At 42.7% G+C, this 22,547-nt stretch overlaps 1 protein-coding gene across 1 annotated transcript; it reads left to right on the top strand.

The window, feature by feature from the left end:
* Positions 1-15,051: 15,051 nt before the first annotated feature.
* On the top strand, positions 15,052-19,317 carry LOC119899322 (GRIP domain-containing protein RUD3-like). Its single transcript, XM_038713849.1, has 4 exons — positions 15,052-15,232; positions 15,695-15,796; positions 15,889-16,642; positions 17,312-19,317. The coding sequence occupies exons 1-3, from the start codon at positions 15,082-15,084 to the stop codon at positions 16,596-16,598; spliced, it is 963 nt and encodes a 320-aa protein (XP_038569777.1). The 5' UTR covers positions 15,052-15,081; the 3' UTR covers positions 16,599-16,642; positions 17,312-19,317.
* The last annotated feature ends 3,230 nt before the right edge of the window (positions 19,318-22,547 follow it).

Here is a 22,547-nt window from a genome sequence, read left to right as displayed (position 1 = left end):
TCACTGAGGATAAAATGGACTCGATGCGTGCGGGAGACAGGTGGGCCCGCATCGTCGTTGAGTCCCACACCACCCCTAGGAACGCAGTCCGTTGGGCGAGTATCAGCACGCTCTTCTTCGCGTTGAGCCGCAGCCCCAAACGCAGAAGGTGGGCTAGGACGACATCTCGATGCCGAACCGCTAACCCTCGAGACTGGGCCAGGACGAGCCAGTCGTCGATGTAGTTCAGTATGCGGATGCCCTGGAGCCTCAACGGAGCCAGAGCTGCATCCATGCATTTGGTGAACGTGCGGGGAGATAGTGCTAGGCCGAACGGAAGAACCCGATACTGGTAAGCAGTGCCCCCGAAGGCGAACCTCAGGAACTTCCTGTGAGAGGGATGGATGGAGATGTGGAAATAAGCGTCTTGCAGATCTATCGTGACAAACCAATCCTCGGATTGGATGTGACTGATGATGGCTGGGATGGTAAGCATCCTGAACCTGAATCTCCTCAGAGATTGGTTCAGGGACCGCAAATCCAAAATCGGACGCAATCCTCCGTCCTTCTTGGGGACCAGGAAGTATCGGCTGTAAAAGCCGGCTTCTCTGACTGGCAGGGAAATTAATTCTATGGCCCCTTTCTTCAGCAGAGAGCGGACTTCCTGTCCCAACACCTGGCTCTGTTCTGCGTGTACTGTAGTCCCGACCATCCCGCAGAATCTGGAGGGGCGAACCCGGAACTGCAGCCTGTAGCCATCTACTACTGTGCGGAGGACCCACGGGGAAATGTTCGCGAGGCTTCGCCAAGCTTCCGCGAACTTCGCCAAGGGTGTCCCGCGGGAATCCCCGGTGGCGCCCTGAAGCGGAGGACCGCCAGGGAAGGCTCGCCGGTGAACCACGGTTTGTGAGCCCAGTCGTGCCGCCGGCTAGCGCGTATCGCTCAAATGCCTCTCCCTGAGTTTTGGCGTGCTGGAACCTGTTGACGACAGTATCCACTTCCACTGCTTCGCCAAACAGGCCAGAAGGCGAGAGGGGCGCATCCAGGAGAAAAGCCCTCTCCTTCCCCTGGATGCCTGATAGGTTGAGCCACAGATGGCGCTCCGTAGCTACCAAAGCCGCCATGGATCAGCCGATGGAACGGGCCGTTTCCTTGGTCCCACGGAGAGCCAAGTCCGTCGCTCTACGGAGCTCCGTCAGGTCCTCCTCAGAGGGACCTCCCCCTACGTCACAGTCCCGAAGAAGATCGGCCTGGTATGCCTGCAAGACAGCCATCGTATGTAGGCTGGCACCAGCTCGACCCGCTGCCATGTAGGCCTTGCCCACCAAATCGGACGTCATCCGACACTGCTTGGTGGGGAGCACCGGCGTCCGGAGGGATGAGGCGAGGTTGGGAGCGAGGTAGCTAGCCAGTGCCTCCTCACTCGTGGCATCGCTCCATAGCCGTGCTGTCTGATTCCCGTCACGTTGCCGTAGTCCAGCCGGGGGGACGTAGACAGCCGCGCAGAGAAGGGTTTATTCCATGATCTACACAACTCGTTGTGCAGATCCGGAAAAAATGGTTGGGGCCGACGCGGGGGTGGCGCTCGGTGTTGCAGAAACCGCTCATCTAGTTTGCTGCCTGCCGATGGCTGCTGCACCGCCTGTGGCCAATCAATGTGCAGCTTGGCCACGGCCCGCGTCACCACTTCCAACAACTCCTCGTATCCTGGCGAGGGCTGATGACGTTCCGTTTCCTCTATGCTAAGCACATCTAGCTCCTCAGAGCCAGATCGTGTCAGCCTTTCCGGACTCGCCCCTTGAGTGGGAGAAACCGAGAAACGGGCTCCCGATCGGGGACGAGGGGAGGAGGATTCCGCGGACGAGGACCGGAAAAAGGCCTCGGCCGTTCCGGCACCCTCGGCGATCTCGCGTTGTGATCCCCAGGATCGGAACCGCAGGGCCTGTGCCACGAGGGGAGCGCATCCGACCATCCTCTAGGAAGAGAGCTGCTCGAGACCTCAGCACCCTCAGGGGCAGGGCCTCGCAATGGTCGCAGGCAGCCCCCTCGAGAGCCGCCTGAGCATGCGACATCCCCAGGCATGAGACGCACATCCCATGGGTATCACCTTCTGTGATGAAACGCTCACAAGGGAAGATACACTGTCAGAATCGCTTCGACATGATCTGCTGCTTCGTCTCGATGTCAGGTAGGAAAATGGAGCTTCCAAACATAGCCAGAGTGCCTGCTGAATAGAAAGAAGCTAATGTGTCCTATGTGCCGGCGTGCTTATATACCCCCTCCGGTTACGCCGTCACACACTACCGTTCTAGTAACACCAATAGGATTGGAGTAGTTTCATTCATAGTTCAGCCCTGCCACGCCCAGGGGCGTTCCCATAGTGTCGTCACCGACGCAGTTCGAGTTCCCTCGAAGGGGAACGAATTGACTGAAGTTCACAGACTCTCTTCATTATTTGTTCCAAAAGGAATAACGATAAAATGAATCACCAAAAACGAAAAACGGGCCGTTTTAGTTGGTTTTTCGATTTTTGATTCTGACACCAAAAACGGTTATTTGGTTTTTCGTTTTGAAACAAAAAACAGATAAATGGTATTTTCGTTTTAGAATTACAAACGAATTACGGATTATCCAGAGATACCCAGACCCAAAATGTCATTATTCATTTATGAATCTGATCCAAGAAAACAAATAACGGTTTGTTTGTTGTACTTTTGATTTTATGCTCAGATCAAAAATAGGAAATGAAAAGACAGGCCAGTTCTGCCGTAGTTGCCATGTGTGCCAGATAGCAGGAAAGCCAAACCAAACAGTCCCTCCTGCCCCGCTACATCCTATTCCTGTAATGGAAGAGCCATTCGACCGAGTGATAATAGACTGTGTGGGTCCGTTACCCCGCACCAAGAGCGGAAACCAATATATACTCACCATTATGTGCGCGGCAACTCGTTTTCCCGAAGCAATTCCCCTTCGTAATATTACAGCCAAAGCTGTAGTTAAGTCCCTCACCAAGTTCTTCTCTACCTTTGGTCTTCCACGCGTAATACAGTCAGACCAGGGTTCTAACTTTCAGTCCAACCTCTTTAAACAGGTGCTCGGCACATTAAATATTAAGCATGCAGTGTCCTCGGCATATCATCCTGAGTCCCAAGGGGCTCTGGAGCGTTGGCATCAGACTCTCAAGTCCATGCTGCGTAAATATTGTTTAGAAAACCGAACGGATTGGGATGAAGGGGTTCCATTTGTTTTGTTTGCAGCACGTGAAGCCGTTCAGGAGTCTTTGGGCTTCAGCCCTGCTCAGCTCGTGTTTGGGCATACCCCCCGTGGCCCGCTTAAAACGTTGCATGACCAGTTTATGTTGCTCAAATCGTCGCCGGTCAGTAATGTATTGGATTATGTCAGCCACTTCCGTGAGCGGCTACACATCGCGAACACACACGCTAAACGGTCCTTAACTAATTCACAGAGAGTGATGAAGCGCCACTATGACCGTTCTGCTGTGGCTCGCTGTTTTCATCCTGGCGATTGGGTACTGGCGTTGCTGCCCACGCCGACGTCGGTGCTATCTACTAAATTTACGGGTCCATATGAGGTCCGTGAACGCCTCAGTGACACAGACTACATTCTCAGTACTCCCGAGCGAAGGAGGAAAACGCGCGTTTGTCATATCAACATGCTCAAAATATATCAACCTAGAGAGGATAGTAAGCGCTCTGTAGGTGGACCTGGTCCTTCACTCGTTACCTCGCCTCCCCAGACCGCAGCACTGATCGTAACTGATCCTGCGCTCTCCCCCGACTGTGATGACCTGCGGCCGCGTCACCCAGTCCAGTTAGGCACTCGACTCCCTAATTCAGAGGCGATAACAGAGTTGCCGTCCCAGTTATTACATTTACCTGCTGAACATCGACAGGATGTAATCAACCTTGTCGACAACTTCACCTGTTTGTTCAGTGATGTACCGACCAAAACGACTGTAATACAGCATGATATTGAACTGACTGACCCGCGCCCCATAAAGCAACATCCGTACCGGGCAAACCAGACAAAACGGGAACTGATGAAAGGAGAAGTGGAATATCTTCTTCAGAATGGTTTGCTGAACCCAGTTCTAGTTCATGGAGTTCACCCTGCCTTGTTGAGGCTAAATCTGACGGCTCACCTCGCTTCATTACTGATTTTCGTAAGGTGAACTGCGTAACTGTGCGTGATTCGTACCCCTTGCCGAGAATGGAAGACTGCGTTGACAATCTGGGGAATGCCAAGTTTGTGAGCAAACTGGACCTGTTAAAAGGTTACTGGCAAGTACCTTTAACTGACCGTGCTGCAGTTATTTCAGCGTTTGTTACGCCGGACAATTTTGCACAATATTCTGTCATGGCGTTTGGTATGTGTAATGCTCCCGCTACCTTCCAAAGACTAGTGAATACTGTGTTATCTGGAGTGAGTAACTGTAACGCATATTTGGATGACTTGATTGTGTATACAGACACGTGGAAGGAGCACCTACGCGTCTTGGAACAGGTCTTCAGTAGACTCGCCCAGGCCAATCTAACATTGAATTTAGCCAAATGTGAATTTGGAAAGGCGACCGTCACCTATTTGGGTAGACAGGTCGGGCAGGGACAGGTGCGACCTGTTGAAGCAAAGATCTGTGTAATTTCACTGTGCCCGGCCCCCACTACACGTAAAGCGCTGCGTTCGTTCCTGGGAATGGCAGGGTATTACAGAGCTTTCTGCCGTAACTTCTCCACTGTTGCTCAGCCACTAACTCGTTTACTGAGCCCCAAGGTTGATTTTGTGTGGTCTTCAGACTGTCAAGCCGCGTTTGATAGCCTCAAGGCGCTCCTGTGTCATGCACCTGTGCTTGCGGCTCCAGATTTCGCCAGGCCGTTCAAGCTTGAGGTGGATGCCAGTGCGGTAGGGGCAGGCGCTGTTCTCTTACAGGAAGATGTAGAGGGGATCGATCACCCAGTGTGTTACTTTTCCAGGAAATTTAACAAACATCAACTTACCTATTCCACCATTGAAAAAGAGACACTTGCCTTGTTGTTGGCCTTACAACACTTCGAGGTCTATGTTGGGTCCAGCTCCCTGCCGATTGTGATTTACACTGATCATAACCCCCTGGTTTTTCTCTCACGCATGTATAACCACAATCAGCGCCTAATGCGTTGGGCCCTGATCCTTCAGGACTACACCTTAGATGTCCGCCACAAGAAAGGTTCAGAGAATGTGGTGGCTGACGCCTTGTCCAGGTTACAGTGAGTGTTGGCGTGTTGAGTTGTGTGTCACCCAAACATGGAGTTTGTGTTTATGGGAGGGGGTGTTACAGCTGCCGCCGCCCCCCACCTGTATTTGCCTGTGCTTTTAAGTAGGCTATCTGTTATGCTGAGCAGGCTGTGCAAGCCCACGCGGAGGATTGGCTGCACAAGGAGAGAAGGTCCCGCCTACTTTCCAGTTACCATGCCCTCGATTGGTGCGGCATGCTCTACGGGCCAATCAGATGACGACCGTGACGACCACCACCTGCTTAAAAGCCTGCCGGGTCTGCCATTCCAGGCAGCAATCTGACCTGAGTTGCTTGCCTTGGGAACGCCTGTCATAGAGCTTATAGTAGTGTTTTGTAACCCGTGCTAGACTTTGTGTCTTGACTTTGTGTGTTTCACTGTGTGAAGGTAAGAGAGTGGGCCAGGGCTAAGCTTAGCTATCACTGACACCTTTCTTGCACACACCATAGTTGTTTTATGTTAGTTTTCATCAGGCTCAGGGGTGCTGTGCGTTTTGTGTTGTGTTTTTCAAATGCCGTAGGTTAGTGAGCTTTTGGTTTATTCTTGTTTTGTTAGTATCTCTGTAAGCAGTAATCCTCCTTTTGAGGATCTCCTTTTGTTATAATTGTTTGTTGATTTCCACAGCACCCATTGGCCCATCCTCTGTTTGTGCTCCACTTGCATTATTTCAAATAAATATCCTTCCAAACCAACAACATCTGGTTTATGTTTATGTCCCTATATCCCTAGACACCTCGGGACGTAACAATGACCTAAGTTGCTTACATGAACTATAAGCGCAGAGTGTGGTCTAAGAAAATAGTAACAAAGGCAAGCAAAATTAGAAGTGAGACTTAACCACACGCTCACACCTACACTCAACATATCAGCCTAGAGACAGAGAGACAAATAAGTCGCACTAGAAAGGTCAGACTCACATGTAGTTAGTTGTTTTTCTTTGCTTGATGTCTGATGAACACAAATGCATTTGTTATAAACTGAGGCTTCTGACTACAATTGTCTCTGACTGCTTAATAAACCAAAATGTATCAGCCCCCCCTGCATATATATTTTTTTAATTCTTGAGTCGTACTCTGATATATGTTCTTGTGCAGTAAGAACTGTAATATTGTAAGTTAATTTAGGTTACAAGTAATAAGGATCACTCAGGCACTTTGGGCAGAGTATGGGGTCCTTTGGGTCAGGCACAGGACAGTGCACACATCACTCAGAAGACGTAAACAGCCTGCTGTAGCCACAATGTTCTGCTTATGTGCTTGTGTTTCTGTATACAGGTGAGCAAAAGTGGTTAAAAGATGAGTAATGCCAAAATGATATTTTTATAGGGGTTTTGCAGTTAAATGAGACAGCATGTCATGTTAAACAGTAACAGAGCCGGCACATCCTATACGCTCACTACGCACTATGCGGGGCTCGGCCTTTCTGTCTTGTCAAAAGTGAAACCGAGTGTCAATATTTACAATTTAAAGAAAGGATGAACAGGAAGCTATGCCTCTGGGCACGATAAGAGAAAAACTCAATGAATGTGAACTGCAGGACCAGCAGTCAGGTAAACTTTTCTCTCCTCTCAAACTTTGATTACATTTATTAATTTAGGTGACGCTTTTATCCAAAGCAACTTACAATTGCTATACATGTCTGAGGTCGCACGCCTCTGGAGCAACGAGCGGTTAAGTGTCTTGCTCAGGGGCACAATGGTGGATGGGTCACAGTGGGGGATTGAACCCAGGCGTCTTATCCATTGCGCCATCACCACCCCGTAATGTTGGTTAATGTGCAGCTTCAGTGAATTGCTCGTCTGTTTGTCTGTTACCCAGCTGGGCAGCGCATCTCTCGGTCTGTCTGTGTCTTGGTTGTATGCCAGATTTTGTCTCTGAACATTGTTAGAGTGAAACACAACTAGCCTATATGTTACATTGGATAAACGGCGACGGGCAACGGTGTTTATAAACTGTAGCACGGAAAATATAACTGCGTCGCAAGTGAACGTGTTCATATGCGTGTGCACGAAATTAAACTCGTGCATTCTAGCAGCAACATCTATGCCGACCTATACAGCCTATGGTGCAATACAGGGATGTGATGCCACTCCTCACAGGCACACGTCATTTTGGTATTTGTCTCTCAGTCAAGGTTTACAAATCTGGACTAATGCAAGATGGAACGCAGTGACATTGACTATTAAAATGTCGATTAGCAGGGCAGACAGGGCAATATGGATGCACATCTCTTAGTAGTATCATGTATTTAGTAAATCATAGTATAAATAGTATTTTCCCTTTGAAAATGTATTAAAGTAAACCTGGGGAGCTAGTTTGCCTGATAATAATAACAGATGCCTTTAGCAAGTCACACAGACCCAGGTGAAACACAGGCAGCCTCAGCCAGAGATGTACAGCCTGCATCAGATACAAACAGCTCAGACCCTAATGGAACAGTTGCTGCTCCATCAAATGACCCAGCAGATTGGACCCCAGTCTTAACAGACTTAATGAAGACTGAGTTAGTGCACAGAGGTCCATTCAAACCAGCACTGGATTTTCTAGAAGAGGTTTCCATTCAGGCGTAATAAAGAGACAGACTTACGTTTCAAAGGAGGAAAGATTGTAGTGAGAGCACTGAAGTGTCATGTGTGACTGTGTTGCAATGGCAAATTGTTTACACAGCTCACAAGTCAAGTAGGTCTGATCATCGCCAATCCAGGGCTCAACAATAAGGACTGACTGACCTGCAGCCTCTCTCCCTTGTGTCTCTGCAGAGCAGATGTCATCTGCAATTTTGGTTCAGACCAAACTGAAAAGTCAGAAAGTCCGGACCTAACAAGGTAGGTGTGAAAGCCCTCTAAAGTCACTCAGTATGTTGATTTGAGGAATATGATTTACTTACTACATTTTAGATTTGTTTCCAGTAAAATATTAGTGACTTTGCTGTTGTAAGTTACAGCTCTAGAAACAACATTTTGTTAACATTAATTTTATTTAGTTATTTTTTTAATATATATATATATATATATATATTTTTTTTTTTTTTAAAGGCAATTATTTTGTAATGAAAACAAATTATAAGAGTATCGATAAAGAACCAATTAGGAGTATAAATACAAGTGTGTTAATAAAATCCTAATGATACCCATCCCGACTTGTGGGAAAATGTCCAGGCCCATCTCCATGTCCTGCTTTTAAAATCTGGCCCAATTGAATAGCCCTAAATGTAGCCTACTTAATCAGAAGCACAAAAAGCAAGCACTTTACCAAATCAACAAAATCTAAACATGTCAGCAAAATCAGGCAGGCAAAACACTCCCGCTCTGACACTTCCCATGTCACCCTAAAATTCAGCCAGGAGAATGACAAACTGGACAGTGAAAGTGTCCTATGTAGAACTACTACATGGCTACTTGCTTTTGGCACAAGGGTCTACTGCGCATGATTGCGCAGCTGTCACGATCGTGGTGTGGAGGCAGGTTGGAGGACCCAAACGCAGGACACAGAGCGGAGCAGGTATAGTTCAACAAAGGGTTTTAATATAACCAAAAGGGAGCACACTTACAGGTGAGTGGCTGAATAACAGAAATCCAAAAGTACAGGGAGACAAGACATGAGGCTAATGAGGCACAGGGAGGGGGGAGGGAGGGAGAGAGAGAGAGAGAGAGAGAGAGAGAGAGAGAGACTGGGGTAACAGACATGACAAGGGTTACCGAACACTAGACGAAAGACAAGACAGACCCCCAAAACCCAACAGACCAAAATAACACTAACTAAACACAAAAGTGCAACACAAAGGATGGCCAACCGGCAGAGCGTGACAGCAGCATAACAAGCAGTTCAATGACGTAAAGCAACAGTAGAAAAACCTTAATTATTGTTGCTGCATGGCTGCACAAACAAAAAGTCCTTTGGCTCAGTGTGTTAGTCTGACTTGGATTGTGACTCTGACAAAATTAGATTAAACAATTAGCCCACCTACAAGGCTCTCTTGCCGAACACCAACATCACTGATGGCAAAATAGGTGTTTTAGATAGAGCCCGAACGATTTATCGTTTTGCAGATATTAAAGGCTGATATAAGCTATTTGCAGATATATCTGCATCGGCGTTTATAACAGCCAATATGATTAATAAAAAAGAGAAACAGAGAGTCGGATCCTTCCCTCGTGTCATGAGTGTTGCATAGTTTGCCCACCAGAGGGCGCGCTGCAGGTCCTCTGTTAACAACACTGCAGCACCACAGAACACAACATCAGCTGACTGCAGTCTACCCAGCTCAGAGTAGTGATAAAAAAGTCACTCTTTTCACAGACTCGAATCATCAAATCTCGTTTTCATTAAAATGAACTAATCTTTTTTTTGTGTCATTTCGTTCATTTTAACTCTAGTGGGCAATTTACAGGGAAGGCTGCCTGGCTTACTTTAATTGACTAAGTATAACGCCACAATGGCCAGTCCGCCCCTGGTGGTGGAGGCTAATGTTACGCCGACAGACGTGATTGTAGATTTATTCTGAAACAGTACGGCACTTCTAGTGAACGGTCCTCTCATTTCTCCCTAGTTCATTACTTGTAAATACTATTTAACATAACTGACAGCAGATAACACTGCCCGTTGCTAAATTAGCCCCAATGCCGTGTTTATCACTGGAGAAGCAGTAATGTTAATGAACAGTTAAACTATAGTGTTTGACTTACTCTAAATAAATCTGCGAGCTGCTTGTCTGTAGTTACAGTCGGCGTGTCAGAAATTATTAAACCAGAGCGGACTTGTGAATAAACGTGAGCTGTACAAGTATCTAACACGGCTTCCTGCCTAACAAAGTTAGTCTTCTTTTGAATGTGAAACATTAGTGTTGCAGGTCCTCCTTGTAGGCAGTCATTCAGTATTACATTAATTAAACAGCAGCGTTTCCTCTGCGTCACTGTACCATAGACGACATGTTTTAGAAAGTAGTCATTGTGACAGATTACATGTAAGGTAATAACTATTGCATGACAAAAATATCTATATATATAATTATTTGCCTATGTATGTTCTTTTATATTGCATTTTGTCATGGTATCTTGGTATGGTAACAACATTTTAGGGATAATCTTTGTTTATGCGTTTCTTAAAATAAGGGGGAAAAACAATATTGGCCGATACATCGGCTATAAAAATCTCAAATATCGAAATTGGTATCGGACTTAAAAATCCCGTAACGGTCGGGCTCTAGTTTTAGATTCCCTGAAATCTTCTTACCTAAATAATATGGTCACATCTCTCATGTGCAATGGGATGTCGCTGGATCGTAACGTAATTTTTGGGCCTATATGGAACCCTCAATGCAGGCTTTGGTCAGCTTTACTGTTCAAACTCTTGGTGTGTCCATTTGTGGCCAGTTCATTCTGTTTTGGTCTGCAATGGTGCAGACACATGAGACAGGTGAAGCAGTCCAGGGCAAAGCACAGTAACCCGGAAACAAAAAGGTGAGTAATCCATAAGTCCAAACTGAAAGCATAAATCTATACAACAAGAGAGGCACGAGGAACAGTGGTGAAACATGAGACACTGGAAACAACGCTGGGTGAAACAATATTGAGACAGATTAAATTTCTAAGGCTACATTCAGACTGCAGGCCTTAATACTCAATTCCAATTTATTTTCCCCGATTTTTTTGTTTGACAGTTAACATTATTGTTTAAATGTGGCCCATATCAGACTCCAGTGTGAACTGTCCACGGCCTGAAAGTGACCCGCATGTGCAGAAGAATAGCACAACATCACACATACCAGCACAGAGTCTGTCTGTAAAGATCAGATTCCATGTGACTTGGCCTGTTCACACTGTTATAAAAAGATCAGATCTGATTCACATATGAGCAAAGAAATTGGATTTGGTCACTTTGGCCTGCAGTCTGAACGTAGCCTAAGGGGGGTGGACATAACGAGACACATGTGAAACACATTAGGGTAGGTACAAACAATCAACCCAGACACGCAAGGACAAGATGCAAAAGCAGACAATGACACCAGGTACAGAACAATGAATAAAAGAAGAAACACTGAAAACATAAAACACCAAAAGGCCAGAACTGTTACAACAGAACACGTACGAGTCACAGTAAGAGAGCAAGCTGGCAGTCTTTCAAAGGCAGCATGGTTGGAAATGTAAGGCACTACAGTCTCAGGTGGAACATCTCAGCATCCTTCAGACCTCAAACAATCTGCTTAGGGAGAAATGGATGGTGGTGGAACTGAAATGGAAGGACGTCGGTCCTCCTTTAGAAACGCCCCAAAACAGCTTGTTTTGGCCCGCATGTATGGTTCATACACTGAAAAGAATCATAGACCCATTTTGTCATGTCAACTTACTTCTTCTTTTTAACTCAAATAGCTAACAAAGTTTTGGATTTTGAACTCAACTGTATGAGTTTTAGAAAGTTAAACTTGCATTAATTCATTGTGTTGACTATTTGACACTTTTGTCGTGTTGACTGAACTTGCGTATGTAAGTTATCAGAAAACAGGGTTTAGCAAGTACTCGGTTAAAACGAGTATCTGGTACAGATACTTTCTATGAGTATCATCAGAGTAAAATGTGTCAATATCTGTTTTGTTATAAACTATAAATATATGAATATAAAATCAATTACTATTCTCTGAAGCTCAATTCTGAGGCTGTTCTGTAAATGGTTTTCTAATAAATATAGCAAGTTCTGATAGAAATTTCAGGCTTAAATAACTTCCAGTTAATACCACCCACTTATAGATTAAGCCCCGCCAATTCTGAGTACAGATACAGAAAATTTGGTGTTCTTGCTCACCCCTGCTAATTATACACTGCAGATAAGTCATATATTCTAATTCCAACCAAAATATAGACACTTCTGTGGTAAACAAGACTAGTGCCACCGGTGGAAAGGGTTCCAGACAACAGCCTTAAGGCCCTTTCAGAAAGGAAGTGACATCTGCTACTATTTTGAACTTTGACTGCGGCGTGCACAGGCGCACCAGCAAGCTACCCTGCCCCGTCACAAGTCATTGAAGATAATAGCACAGTGGTGCTGTTGTTGTGGTCTGTCTTCAAGGCCCTTTATAGATGTAAACTGAAACAAATTTGGAATTTAAGTCCCTTAACTTGAAATGGAAAGTAGTATTAGTTTGGTTAAGTTGCTTTAACTTGAAACTATGAGTTAGAATAACTCAAAGTTGTTCATTTAACTAACATTGGGACAACTAGAACATTGTAGTTATATCCACTTTATGAACTTAAATTTATGAGCTGAAACAAATCCAATCTTCAAGTTGAGTTATCTGAACTTAAAAATGTGAGTTGAAGGGGTGTAGAATTGTATGTTTGTTAGACAAGTGAAAGCAAGTTTCCTTGAATTGACAATGTAATATAGATAGTTGTTTTAACTCACAGTATTAAGTTCAAACAACAAATTATCATTAATTAAACAAATTGTATAACATAACATCATGAGTTGAAACAAAGCTTTTCTTAAAGTTGAGTTTACTCACATTTTTAAGGCAGCAATTGAACTTAAGTATTTAAGTTGAACCACCTAGATAATTTTTACAGTGTACCCACCCTCACATTAATAATATGCAATCAGAATAGCAGAGATCATTTGTTCAGTTCAGTTATTACCATTAAAAGAAGGACTCCCTCCAGATGTTCAAGGAAAAGTACAATTAAAGGTGTAGCAATGTAGAAATGTGGATGGCACAGTGGAAGTTGCATGTGGAGTGGGGTTGTTCACCTAGCTAGCAGAAGTTATAGCTGGTAAATTGGACCGCTACAGATTAGAAGAGGCTTCAGGCAGGGGCTGGAGGTGGCTGTAACTGGAGGTTTGATCTGCATCTGTCTGTCAATGACCCCCCACCCCTACATACAGGAAATATAATGAGGTTAAATAACAAACGGCAACGGCGCCTGTATGTAAAAGCATAAATAATGTAGGAGGAGGTAATTGTTACAGTAATGATTCACACCACATACTGGACTTTCCCGGCTCCATTAATCAATATAAAAACAACATCGCACATAAAGGAATTACAGTGCACTGTACATAAACACGCCTTTAACCAAGTCATACAATTTTGTACATGTACAACAGTTATTGGTGGGTTTGTAGCTTAGTGTGTTGAATATGTTATGATTCTAGTTCCTTTTAATATAAAAAAGCTGCTGTATGATACTGTGAGAATTGTGAGCATACTGATTGCACTATATTTTATATTTGTAAATGCTTTGTGCTAACTCCAACAGAGGGGGTTCAGTTTCTGTTGGGTACACCAGGGCATGCATTTGGGTAAAAGTGTCCACCAAAAGGTGCAAGCACACCTGGCTTTTAAAAGGGAATGGGAGATAACACTCTCGATTGGTGTATTTTGCATGTTACACCCAAAACACACCCATGACCAATTCACAGACTTATGTACAAACATTTTGAACCATGTGCTTGGTGCACTGACCATTTTTTCTGCCGTTAAACTAGCAAAATTGGAGTTGGACACGCCCCAAACCCAACTGCGCCAAGAACTTTGTGCCGTGTGCTTCTATTGTTAAAATAGGGTCCAGGATGTCTTAAACAGCACTGTTTAATGAAGCTCAGCTGAGGAGACATGGTATCAGCTGGACAGAGTTTGGACACAGCGCAGTGCCAAACCAAGTCTGACGATTGCCTATTATATATATCTTTTGCCTTTGCTATCCCTTATAGTCTATGCTTTATCCCATTCAAGGTCATTCTTAACTAGCCTAAATATGTGTAGCCATAGCAGACTCTTACCTAAGCTCTATTGGAGGCTGGAGTTTACAGTACATCCATCCATCGTCATCCGCATATCCTGCGTACAGGGTCGCGGGGGGCTGGAGCCAGTCCCAGCTGGCATCAGGCAAAAAGCAGGGTACACCCTGGACAGGTCGCCAGTCCATCGCAGGGCCACACACAGGACAATTTAGGGTCACCAATCAATCTAGTCTGCATGTCTTTGGATGGTGGGAGGAAGCTGGAGCACCCGGAGAGAACCCACACAGACATGGGGAGAACATGCAAACTCCACACAGAAAGTCCGGGGCAACCGGGGTTTGAACCCACGCACTGTAAACCCCCAGCTAACCCACTGCTAACCACTGAACCACTGTTCCGCCACTTGAGTTTACATGCATAACATAAATACTATGATATAATACTATCTCAGATCACTACTATTTTGATACTACCTACATTGATTAGACACTGACAGAAATCAGTGGTTAAATGTGCTTTTTTAATCATAATTATTGCTAGGGACAATTCAATAGTCGCAGAATATTTGTAAGACCCTTGTATCTCCCTTTAAGGAGCTATACTTTAAATGATTTTACTGTATTACTTGGAATCTGTATGGAACAGCTTGTCTGTCTTGTTGTGTAAACAAGCAGAAGGTTATTTGCCATTAGATTCTGGTATCATGTTAGAGAATTTGAATAATGAATGATGTTACCAGCACTGTGTCACCTATGTGTAAACAAGGCAGAACATGCTTTTCTAACATCATCAAAAGTGCAACAGACTGCAGTTGTGAACACTGAGACAGACAGACAGAATGAGATTTAAGAGATTTTGCAACATAGCACTAACCAAAATAGAAAACACCATCATGCAGCTGCAACTTGTAGGCCAACAGGTAATGGTGGTCACCTAAAATATTTCACACCACCAGCCCTTAGTTTCCTGTTAAGTAGAGGGTGACATGCACATAGAAAGTAACTTGTAATTTCAAAAGCAGACTCTGCAGACTTCAGACACCACAGGAACACAGCATACTGTCAGAACCGCTGACCATCATGGATCAACCGTTGGATATCTATGTTAATGTACAAAGGCAATCACGTAATCCCAGCGAGACGAAAAGGGAGATACAAAGTTCACAAAACATTTATGAAAATGTGTTAATCCACACTGCGGACACAAAAAGAGCTGGACCTGCACTCTCAGGTAATAAACACACACAAATAAGTTTAAATGTAGCTACACTTCATTTTGTCCACACAGACACACTCAGACAAAATATACTATATTTTCAAAAACAGCTTGTCTAAAGGGATACAAAACCTAAAATGACTTATGTGACAAACAGTAATGTGGAGGAAGACAAACAGCAAGCGACAACTTTCTATTAATGGTTTTAACTAAACAACAGAGGAATGCCACAGTGCATGAAGAAATTACATACAAAGCCATGCAAATGTATGTTTGAATATAAATGTGTCAACTTATACAAAATATATGTTCTATACTTGTGGAGAGTTGCATTTCAATGGGTGACTTTTGCTCATTTGAACATCATCAAATTCACAAACCTCCCTACTTGTGGTAACATTATACAAGTACCCCAAATATTGCTGACTTTTTATTTGACATTGATATTAAAACAAATGACAAATGTTTTACCTTCAGGTGCTAAAGATGGAAGGAAGAGTTCCTGCAGAGTTGCTGCAGTGTGTCTGGGTCTGCTGTGTCTTCTCCTCCTGACCATTCTTGTAACTCTGGTTTTCCTATGTGAGTACTTTGTTAGCATGCTTATAAAGCAGTATGATGATAATACTGGTTGACAGTCTTTTTATATTTGTTTGTTTATGTGTCAAACACAGTTACCGTGAGCAACTCTGAGCAGAAAATGAAGATGGTCCAGTTACAGACAAGTTACAACAACCTGACTAAAGAAAGAGACCAGTTACAGACCAGCTACAACACCCTGACTAAAGAAAGAGACCAGTTACAGACCAGCTACAACACCCTGACTAAAGAAAGAGACCAGTTACAGACCAGCTACAACACCCTGACTAAAGAAAGAGACCAGTTACAGACCAGCTACAACACCCTGACTAAAGAAAGAGACCGGTTACAGACCAGCTACAACAACCTGACTAAAGAAAGAGACCAGTTACAGACCAGCTACAACACCCTGACTAAAGAAAGAGACCGGTTACAGACCAGCTACAACACCCTGACTAAAGAAAGAGACCAGTTACAGACCAGCTACAACACCCTGACTAAAGAAAGAGACCGGTTACAGACCAGCTACAACACCCTGACTAAAGAAAGAGACCAGTTACAGACCAGCTACAACACCCTGACTAAAGAAAGAGACCAGTTACAGACCAGCTACAACAACCTGACTAAAGAAAGAGACCAGTTACAGACCAGCTACAACACCCTGACTAAAGAAAGAGACCAGTTACAGACCAGGTACAACAACGTGACTAAAGAAAGAGATCAGTTACAGGCCAGCTACAACAACCTGGTTAAAGACAGAGACCAGTTACAGACCAACTTGGCTAATGCTGCAAGGAAGATTTGATGCCCTGACAAAAGACAGAAATGTTCTTCAGAGAAAGCTTCAAGGTAACTAGAAATTGTGGTGGGACTGCTTGTTGATGAAAAGCTGACGCTTGCATGTATTGCTGCACAAATAGCTTGGAGCTGCATTGCTGACTTAACTTAAAATGAAAGAGCAGCAGAAGGTGTATGAAGAGTTGCAATAGTAGGAGAAATAAAGGGTGTAAAATATAGTGTAAGCAATTAAAGGTGTTCAAATGAGAGTTTTAGTGAATGTGCTTAAATGATCTCAAGTGTGTGGAGAAGGAGTTGAGGTGTCATACAAGTGTCCTAGTTGGAATAAGGGTAAAAGAGCTTAGATCTAAGTCCTATAAAAGATGCATTAGAGGCCTTCGGTCAATATTTTGTCAAACATGACTTTCCATCAGTTTGTCATTAATAGTAACTGGCTAACCATTTTTGATTTCATGATTATATTTAAAAAATTAACTCAACAACTGACAACAACAAAAAAAAAATGGAAGGACAACAACAACATGCAACACAAATATTTTGTCACATTCTAATGTAGAAACAAGAGAAGTTTGAGATGATACAATAATATCACAATTACAATATTGGTTTTCCTGAGGGGAGATGGCTGAAGGCCTTTTTCACAGTAGACATTTTGACTTGTTGTAGTAGGAAAATCACACGTGTTACTAGCAATGTTAACAATGACTCTGTTCTATTCAGGTGTCCCAGAAAGATGTGACGGTGAGCGGGCGTCCACAATACCAGCACCCTGAAACTGATGGAGCTTAATAGAAGTCAGAAAGTTTAATTGGAATAAGTGAAAAGACCTGCTCCACTTATTTAAATGTCCATCAGGTGGCACTGAATCATTTAAGCCATAAGTGTGAATAATTGCTGGCCTTCCTATAGCACAGTCTGTTTTAAAATGTGATGTTTGATCAAAGTTCAGTGCAGCATTTCTGGAGATATTTCAAGCCCATAGCAATAACAAGAAAAATAATATTTCCTTTTGTTTTCAGTGTGACACTCAAAAATGTACAAACCCTTCTATATCACATCCAGGTCACAGGCACAATGTGGAGCAGTAAACAGACTGCCTACAATACCGTATTTTTTAAATTGTATTATCCAATAAATAAATTTAGGTGTGAACTTTGATTTTCTGCACTGTGTTGAAAAAGAAGGATGCTTGTTGTCTTGAGTGAGAAGATTTATGTTGCAGTATTTTCTGTTTTAGACACCAGTATGTGATTTTAACTGTATGTGTCACACATTGCCTGTCTGATCTGTTTAGTTTCATTATCCGACGTTTTTGTTATCTAGTCCGTTGTAGTTTGGTCTCGTCCTGTTTGTTTGTGTCTTGTTGTGGAGTTTGTCTATGTTGCTGTCTTCTGCTTGTTCTTTGTAGTTGTTCTGGTCTGTCTGTCTGATTGCCTCCACCTGGTCTTGGTCCCGTTCTGCTCGTTACCTGGTGTTAAATGTTTGCTTGTTCTGTTCAGTCTCTTTCTGGTCATTGTAGCTTGTAGTGCTCAGTCTGGTGTTGTGTGTAGCTTGCTGTTGCTCTGTCTCAGTCTCATGTGGTGTGATAGAATTCTTTTGTTCGCCCTGCTTGTTTCCTGTGGATTTTGGATTTCTGTTGGATTAGCTGTTCTGTTGGATTGCCTCATTTTGTTTGGACTTTATTTTTGGAAACCCTCAGCTCAGCCACTCTGCCTGTAAGTGTGCTCACTCTTAGTTGTTTAATAAATATCACTGAACCAGTTACCTGTACCAGTTAGCCTTTGGGTCCTGCATTTGGGTCCTAAAACCTTTCAACTACACTACCACCAAGTATGAAAAAATTTGAGGTTACTACACCTTATGGAGCTTGCAAATGGAAACAGTTGTTTTACCTATTCTAAAAAAACAACGATGTAAAGTTGAGAAGAGGATTATGCTGCAAGGGAGATGTTACAGACTAGTAGTTATTGTTAGGATTTCACTAAAAGGATTTAAGAGCAGACACAAGCCAGATGTCAAAAACACAGGCAGGTTTATTTTCAATGTGCACAGAGAAAAACAGATGGTTGGGGATGGGGCGGAGAACTCGAAATTCTGCGGGGATCAGTGAACCCACTGCTGGACCTGAGAGCGGACAGTATCAGGAACAAACAAACGGTTTGGCCTCACTAACCCTAACATCCCTAACACCCTAACAACTATTGGGATAAGCGGCCACACAAAGCAGGTTATCTATGCAATAAATATAGTCCCAAATGTATTGTAGCTGTGTGGAAAAAGTGTTGTACTTGTACTTTCAAATGTGTGAAAATAACAAATCGATTTAATTTTAGTTACACATCTACAGTATCTGACATGGATGAAAACAATTCAGAGAACTCAATTGTATGCGTAAATGTGTCCAAAAAAGGTTTACAGGTACGAATTTATTCTACCTACAGACCTACAGTTACAAGTAGTTTTGTCCCACATTTGACACATTCCCCTCCAGGGAAGCACAGATTATTAAATAAATTAGAATTTATTTTAAAGGACCATGCACTGATACGGAGCATTTCCTTGTCACTGAACTTGGTCAGGGTGTCTGTCAGATTTGGGATTATATGTGGGAGATAGCATGAACCTTCAATATGTTATGTCTTCCCGGAGAAGCTCCTCTCTGGCAGATCAGAAAAGGATGCACACACCATGTCAAGGAGGTTCACATCTGTCTGCACCCACCCTAGATCACCAGAGTCGTCAAATGACATGACATGCATATCCGAGTGAATTCTTTTCTGTTAAAGTAATTTTAATCAATTCACAACATATATCACTTTATTCCACAAAACCCATTTTGTGTGAATACATTGTCACTACATTATAATGTGGTGTTTTTTTTTTGTTTTTTTTTATGTTTTGGCATCAAAACTCCCAAAATGTCAGGTGGTGCAACTGTCCGTTCAAATAAACAGATGAAGAAAATATTTTAAATTGTGTTTTAAGCATATTAAATTCAAAATAAAATACTGTGGCATGATTTTATGTTTTAAACAATTCAAATAAACCAAATTTTACAAGTTGCTGATATAATTGAAAAACCTCTGTCCAGCAATTTGCATGTTTTCAATTGTCAGGGTGGCACGTTTGACACATGGGACATATATTCCGAAGTGAAAATTTATTAACAGGTTATTGCATTATCCAGAGGACCCCAAGTAAACTTTGTCTGAGTGAAAAGGTTTGTAAATCCCTTTCAAATAATGATAAAAATACCTATGTTTAACTTACAGTCAGACTGGTTCACTTTCCATGTCAGGTGGTACAACCAATGTAATACTTGAAAATGATTAATTTATCATAAAACCTTTTGTTTAATCAAAACAACATATGTATGAACTTGCTAGCAACAGCAAAAGTTAATACAAGTTTCATATTATAAGCCTCTTTCATTTGAAATAAGTTGTAAAGTCAGGTGGTGCAACCTGTATGTCAGGTGGCGCAACTGCAAGGAAAGTTATTCTAAAGTGACTAATGTTTGGATTGATAATAAATTTGTTTCAATTAAGAATGTTTTACACTCTCTAAACTTTTACATGAGAATAGGGTGTTTACTAGCTTCAGAAGAACTGCGTTCAATACTACCAATTTTAATAAGGCACCAAAAGAAAAAAGAACTCTAAACAGAATACAGTGAGTTCACTTGGGTAACTCAATCCAAAGCTCCCACGCTAGGATACTTTTAAGAATAGAGAAGTTTAATTTAACATAGCAATCCTTAAGTGTGTCCACTGTGCAACTGTATTATCTAGTAAAATACAAGTATCGGATCGGGACTCGGAATTGTCAGATACTAAATATTAAATGTTTCTGATCTGGGGCAAAAAAAAAGTGATCGGAACATCCCTATTTATAGTTATCTGAGGAGGAAGATAGAGGGAAAACTGTGAAACTCCCAATTAGCCAGTGGTCCAGAATAGAACAGCAAAAAGTGAGGCAACAGTGGAAGCAAAACCAGTGAAAGCACAGGGAGAGGAACATTAAAAACATTGGTGTTCAATTACAATCTAATATAGTGTATCCATTGCACTGTAGCCTATTCCAGTTGTAATAATACATTTTTAGAAGCTTTATATGTCATTATAAGTCACGTTAGCTCGCAGGCTAACGCCGAGCAGTTGCTAATGTTATCCAATGCAAAGTTGTATCGCTTTCCACATTACTTCACCAACTAACGTGACCCATATTACTATCCTGTGTACCACTGTTGATTTCGCCTGCACGAAAGGAATGTAACACTAAAAAGCAAATGTGGAGCAATTTGTTTACTAACGTTAGCCAGAACCAGCCAGCTAACACTACAGTAGCTCTGACCTGCCGCTGTTTGCTTCATAATATTCAGTTTAGGTTTATTGTGGTTTTACCAATACTCAGGTACATAGCTTCTCCACCTCTCAGTCGCTGTAACTAACCTGACCCACATATTATACAATACTGCAACTTCACAGCGACAACAACCCAGAGGAAGAGCCATGCACTAACACTACAGTAAAGTTACTTACTGCGGTCTTATTATTATAAAGTGTGACACAATCTCGTTATAATATTCAGTCCAGCTCACCAATACATTTAGCTGTGCTGACATTGCTGAGCTTCCGGGGAAAGATACAGATAATAAAGATGGTTACTGAAAGCAGCAGGCGAGCTAACAATGTAGCACGTCGGCTAAATGCAGTAAATGTACAGTGATCATGTAACGAGCATGGATTAGTTCCATAACCTGCAGCAGATAAAACTATTACTGTAATGTTGCTGTAGGGGTTTACCTGAGTTTCCAGCATATTGTGTGAAGCTGTCTCCCTGCCTGTCACTCTGCCTTTTTCCAGGAGGATTGCGCCAATATGCGGCTAGCTGCGCTGAATCAAGTAACTGTTGAGAATTATTTTAGAACATTACTGACTAAATTATTCCACAAAGTCAGATTTTTGGTTAAAATAGCATGATCAGCAGAGGGCATGCCTAGGACACAGAGAGGGGGAGCATTGCAGACAATTAGACATCAGTCAAGAAACAGTCATCAGTGATTATCCTTAATCAATATTAATAATCATTGTTAATCATTTTAATCAGTTTTATAATCTTTAATCAGTATCAATAAGTAATCATTCTTAAATCATCATTCTTAATCATTTTCTTTTTACCTAGATGTGCTTTCGGTTTTTACTTATAAGTAGTGAACTGTAGTCATGAACACAGAAACAAGCTCACTGTGGTTAGATCCTTGAGTGGGAGGAATGACTGCAGGAAGAGGCTGCAGATGGTTTGCCTTATCCAACTGTCATCTACTGTAGATTATGACCATAGGCGAGGCTGCAGGTGTGCAAGATCTGCTGACACTGTGACAGTGCATGCTTTGGTCTACTGTTATCTACTGTTATGATTACATGAGGAACTGCTGATGTGTTAATCTGCTAATATTAAGACTACATGCTTCATTACTGATTAAGGGGTTTGATTGTCAACTTCCAACCTCTGGTTATTATAGCCAGTGTGAGCTTTGAGTGAATTTGCTTATAACCTGTGTGAACTTGCTGAAGGAATTCTTGCTTTGCAAAAAAGCGTCAGACGCTTTGCAGAAAAGCAACAGAGGATGACCAAAAAACCATCAGATACTTGATAAAAACACGACAGAGGGATAATAAGCAGAAAGCAGAAAACAGCCAGCATAACATCAAGATTGCTGTAAGAAACCAAGCATTAATGAAAAATGCAACTTTACTTATGTTATTCTTATATTAATTATTTAAAAAATGTATTTAATTGTGTGTCAAATTAAGCATGCGTAACCTTTAAAAAAATACGGTGAGACTGAAGTTGAAATGTAAATGATGAACTTCTTATCCAAGATGTAGAAAGTCAACAATACAGTAATAAATGACAGCTGGGGAACAGTGTTAATTGGTAAAAAACAACACAA

Source organism: Micropterus salmoides, unplaced genomic scaffold, assembly GCF_014851395.1.
Source record: "Micropterus salmoides isolate LMB-PRFRI ecotype aquatic unplaced genomic scaffold, ASM1485139v1 Ms_hic_scaffold_12, whole genome shotgun sequence".
In the NCBI taxonomy this organism is placed as follows: Eukaryota; Metazoa; Chordata; class Actinopteri; order Centrarchiformes; family Centrarchidae; genus Micropterus; species Micropterus salmoides.
The sequence above is the reverse complement of the archived record's forward strand: the minus strand, read 5'-3'. Positions and strand labels throughout refer to the sequence as shown.

Bases quoted from the DNA above. Each gene is read 5' to 3' on its own strand.
- LOC119899322 (XM_038713849.1), top strand. From the start codon at position 15,082: ATGGATCAACCGTTGGATATCTATGTTAATGTACAAAGGCAATCACGT. The intron at 15,233-15,694 runs GTAATAAACACA...TTTTACCTTCAG, and splicing joins AGCTGGACCTGCACTCTCAG to GTGCTAAAGATGGAAGGAAG. The intron at 15,797-15,888 runs GTGAGTACTTTG...TGTCAAACACAG, and splicing joins TGTAACTCTGGTTTTCCTAT to TTACCGTGAGCAACTCTGAG.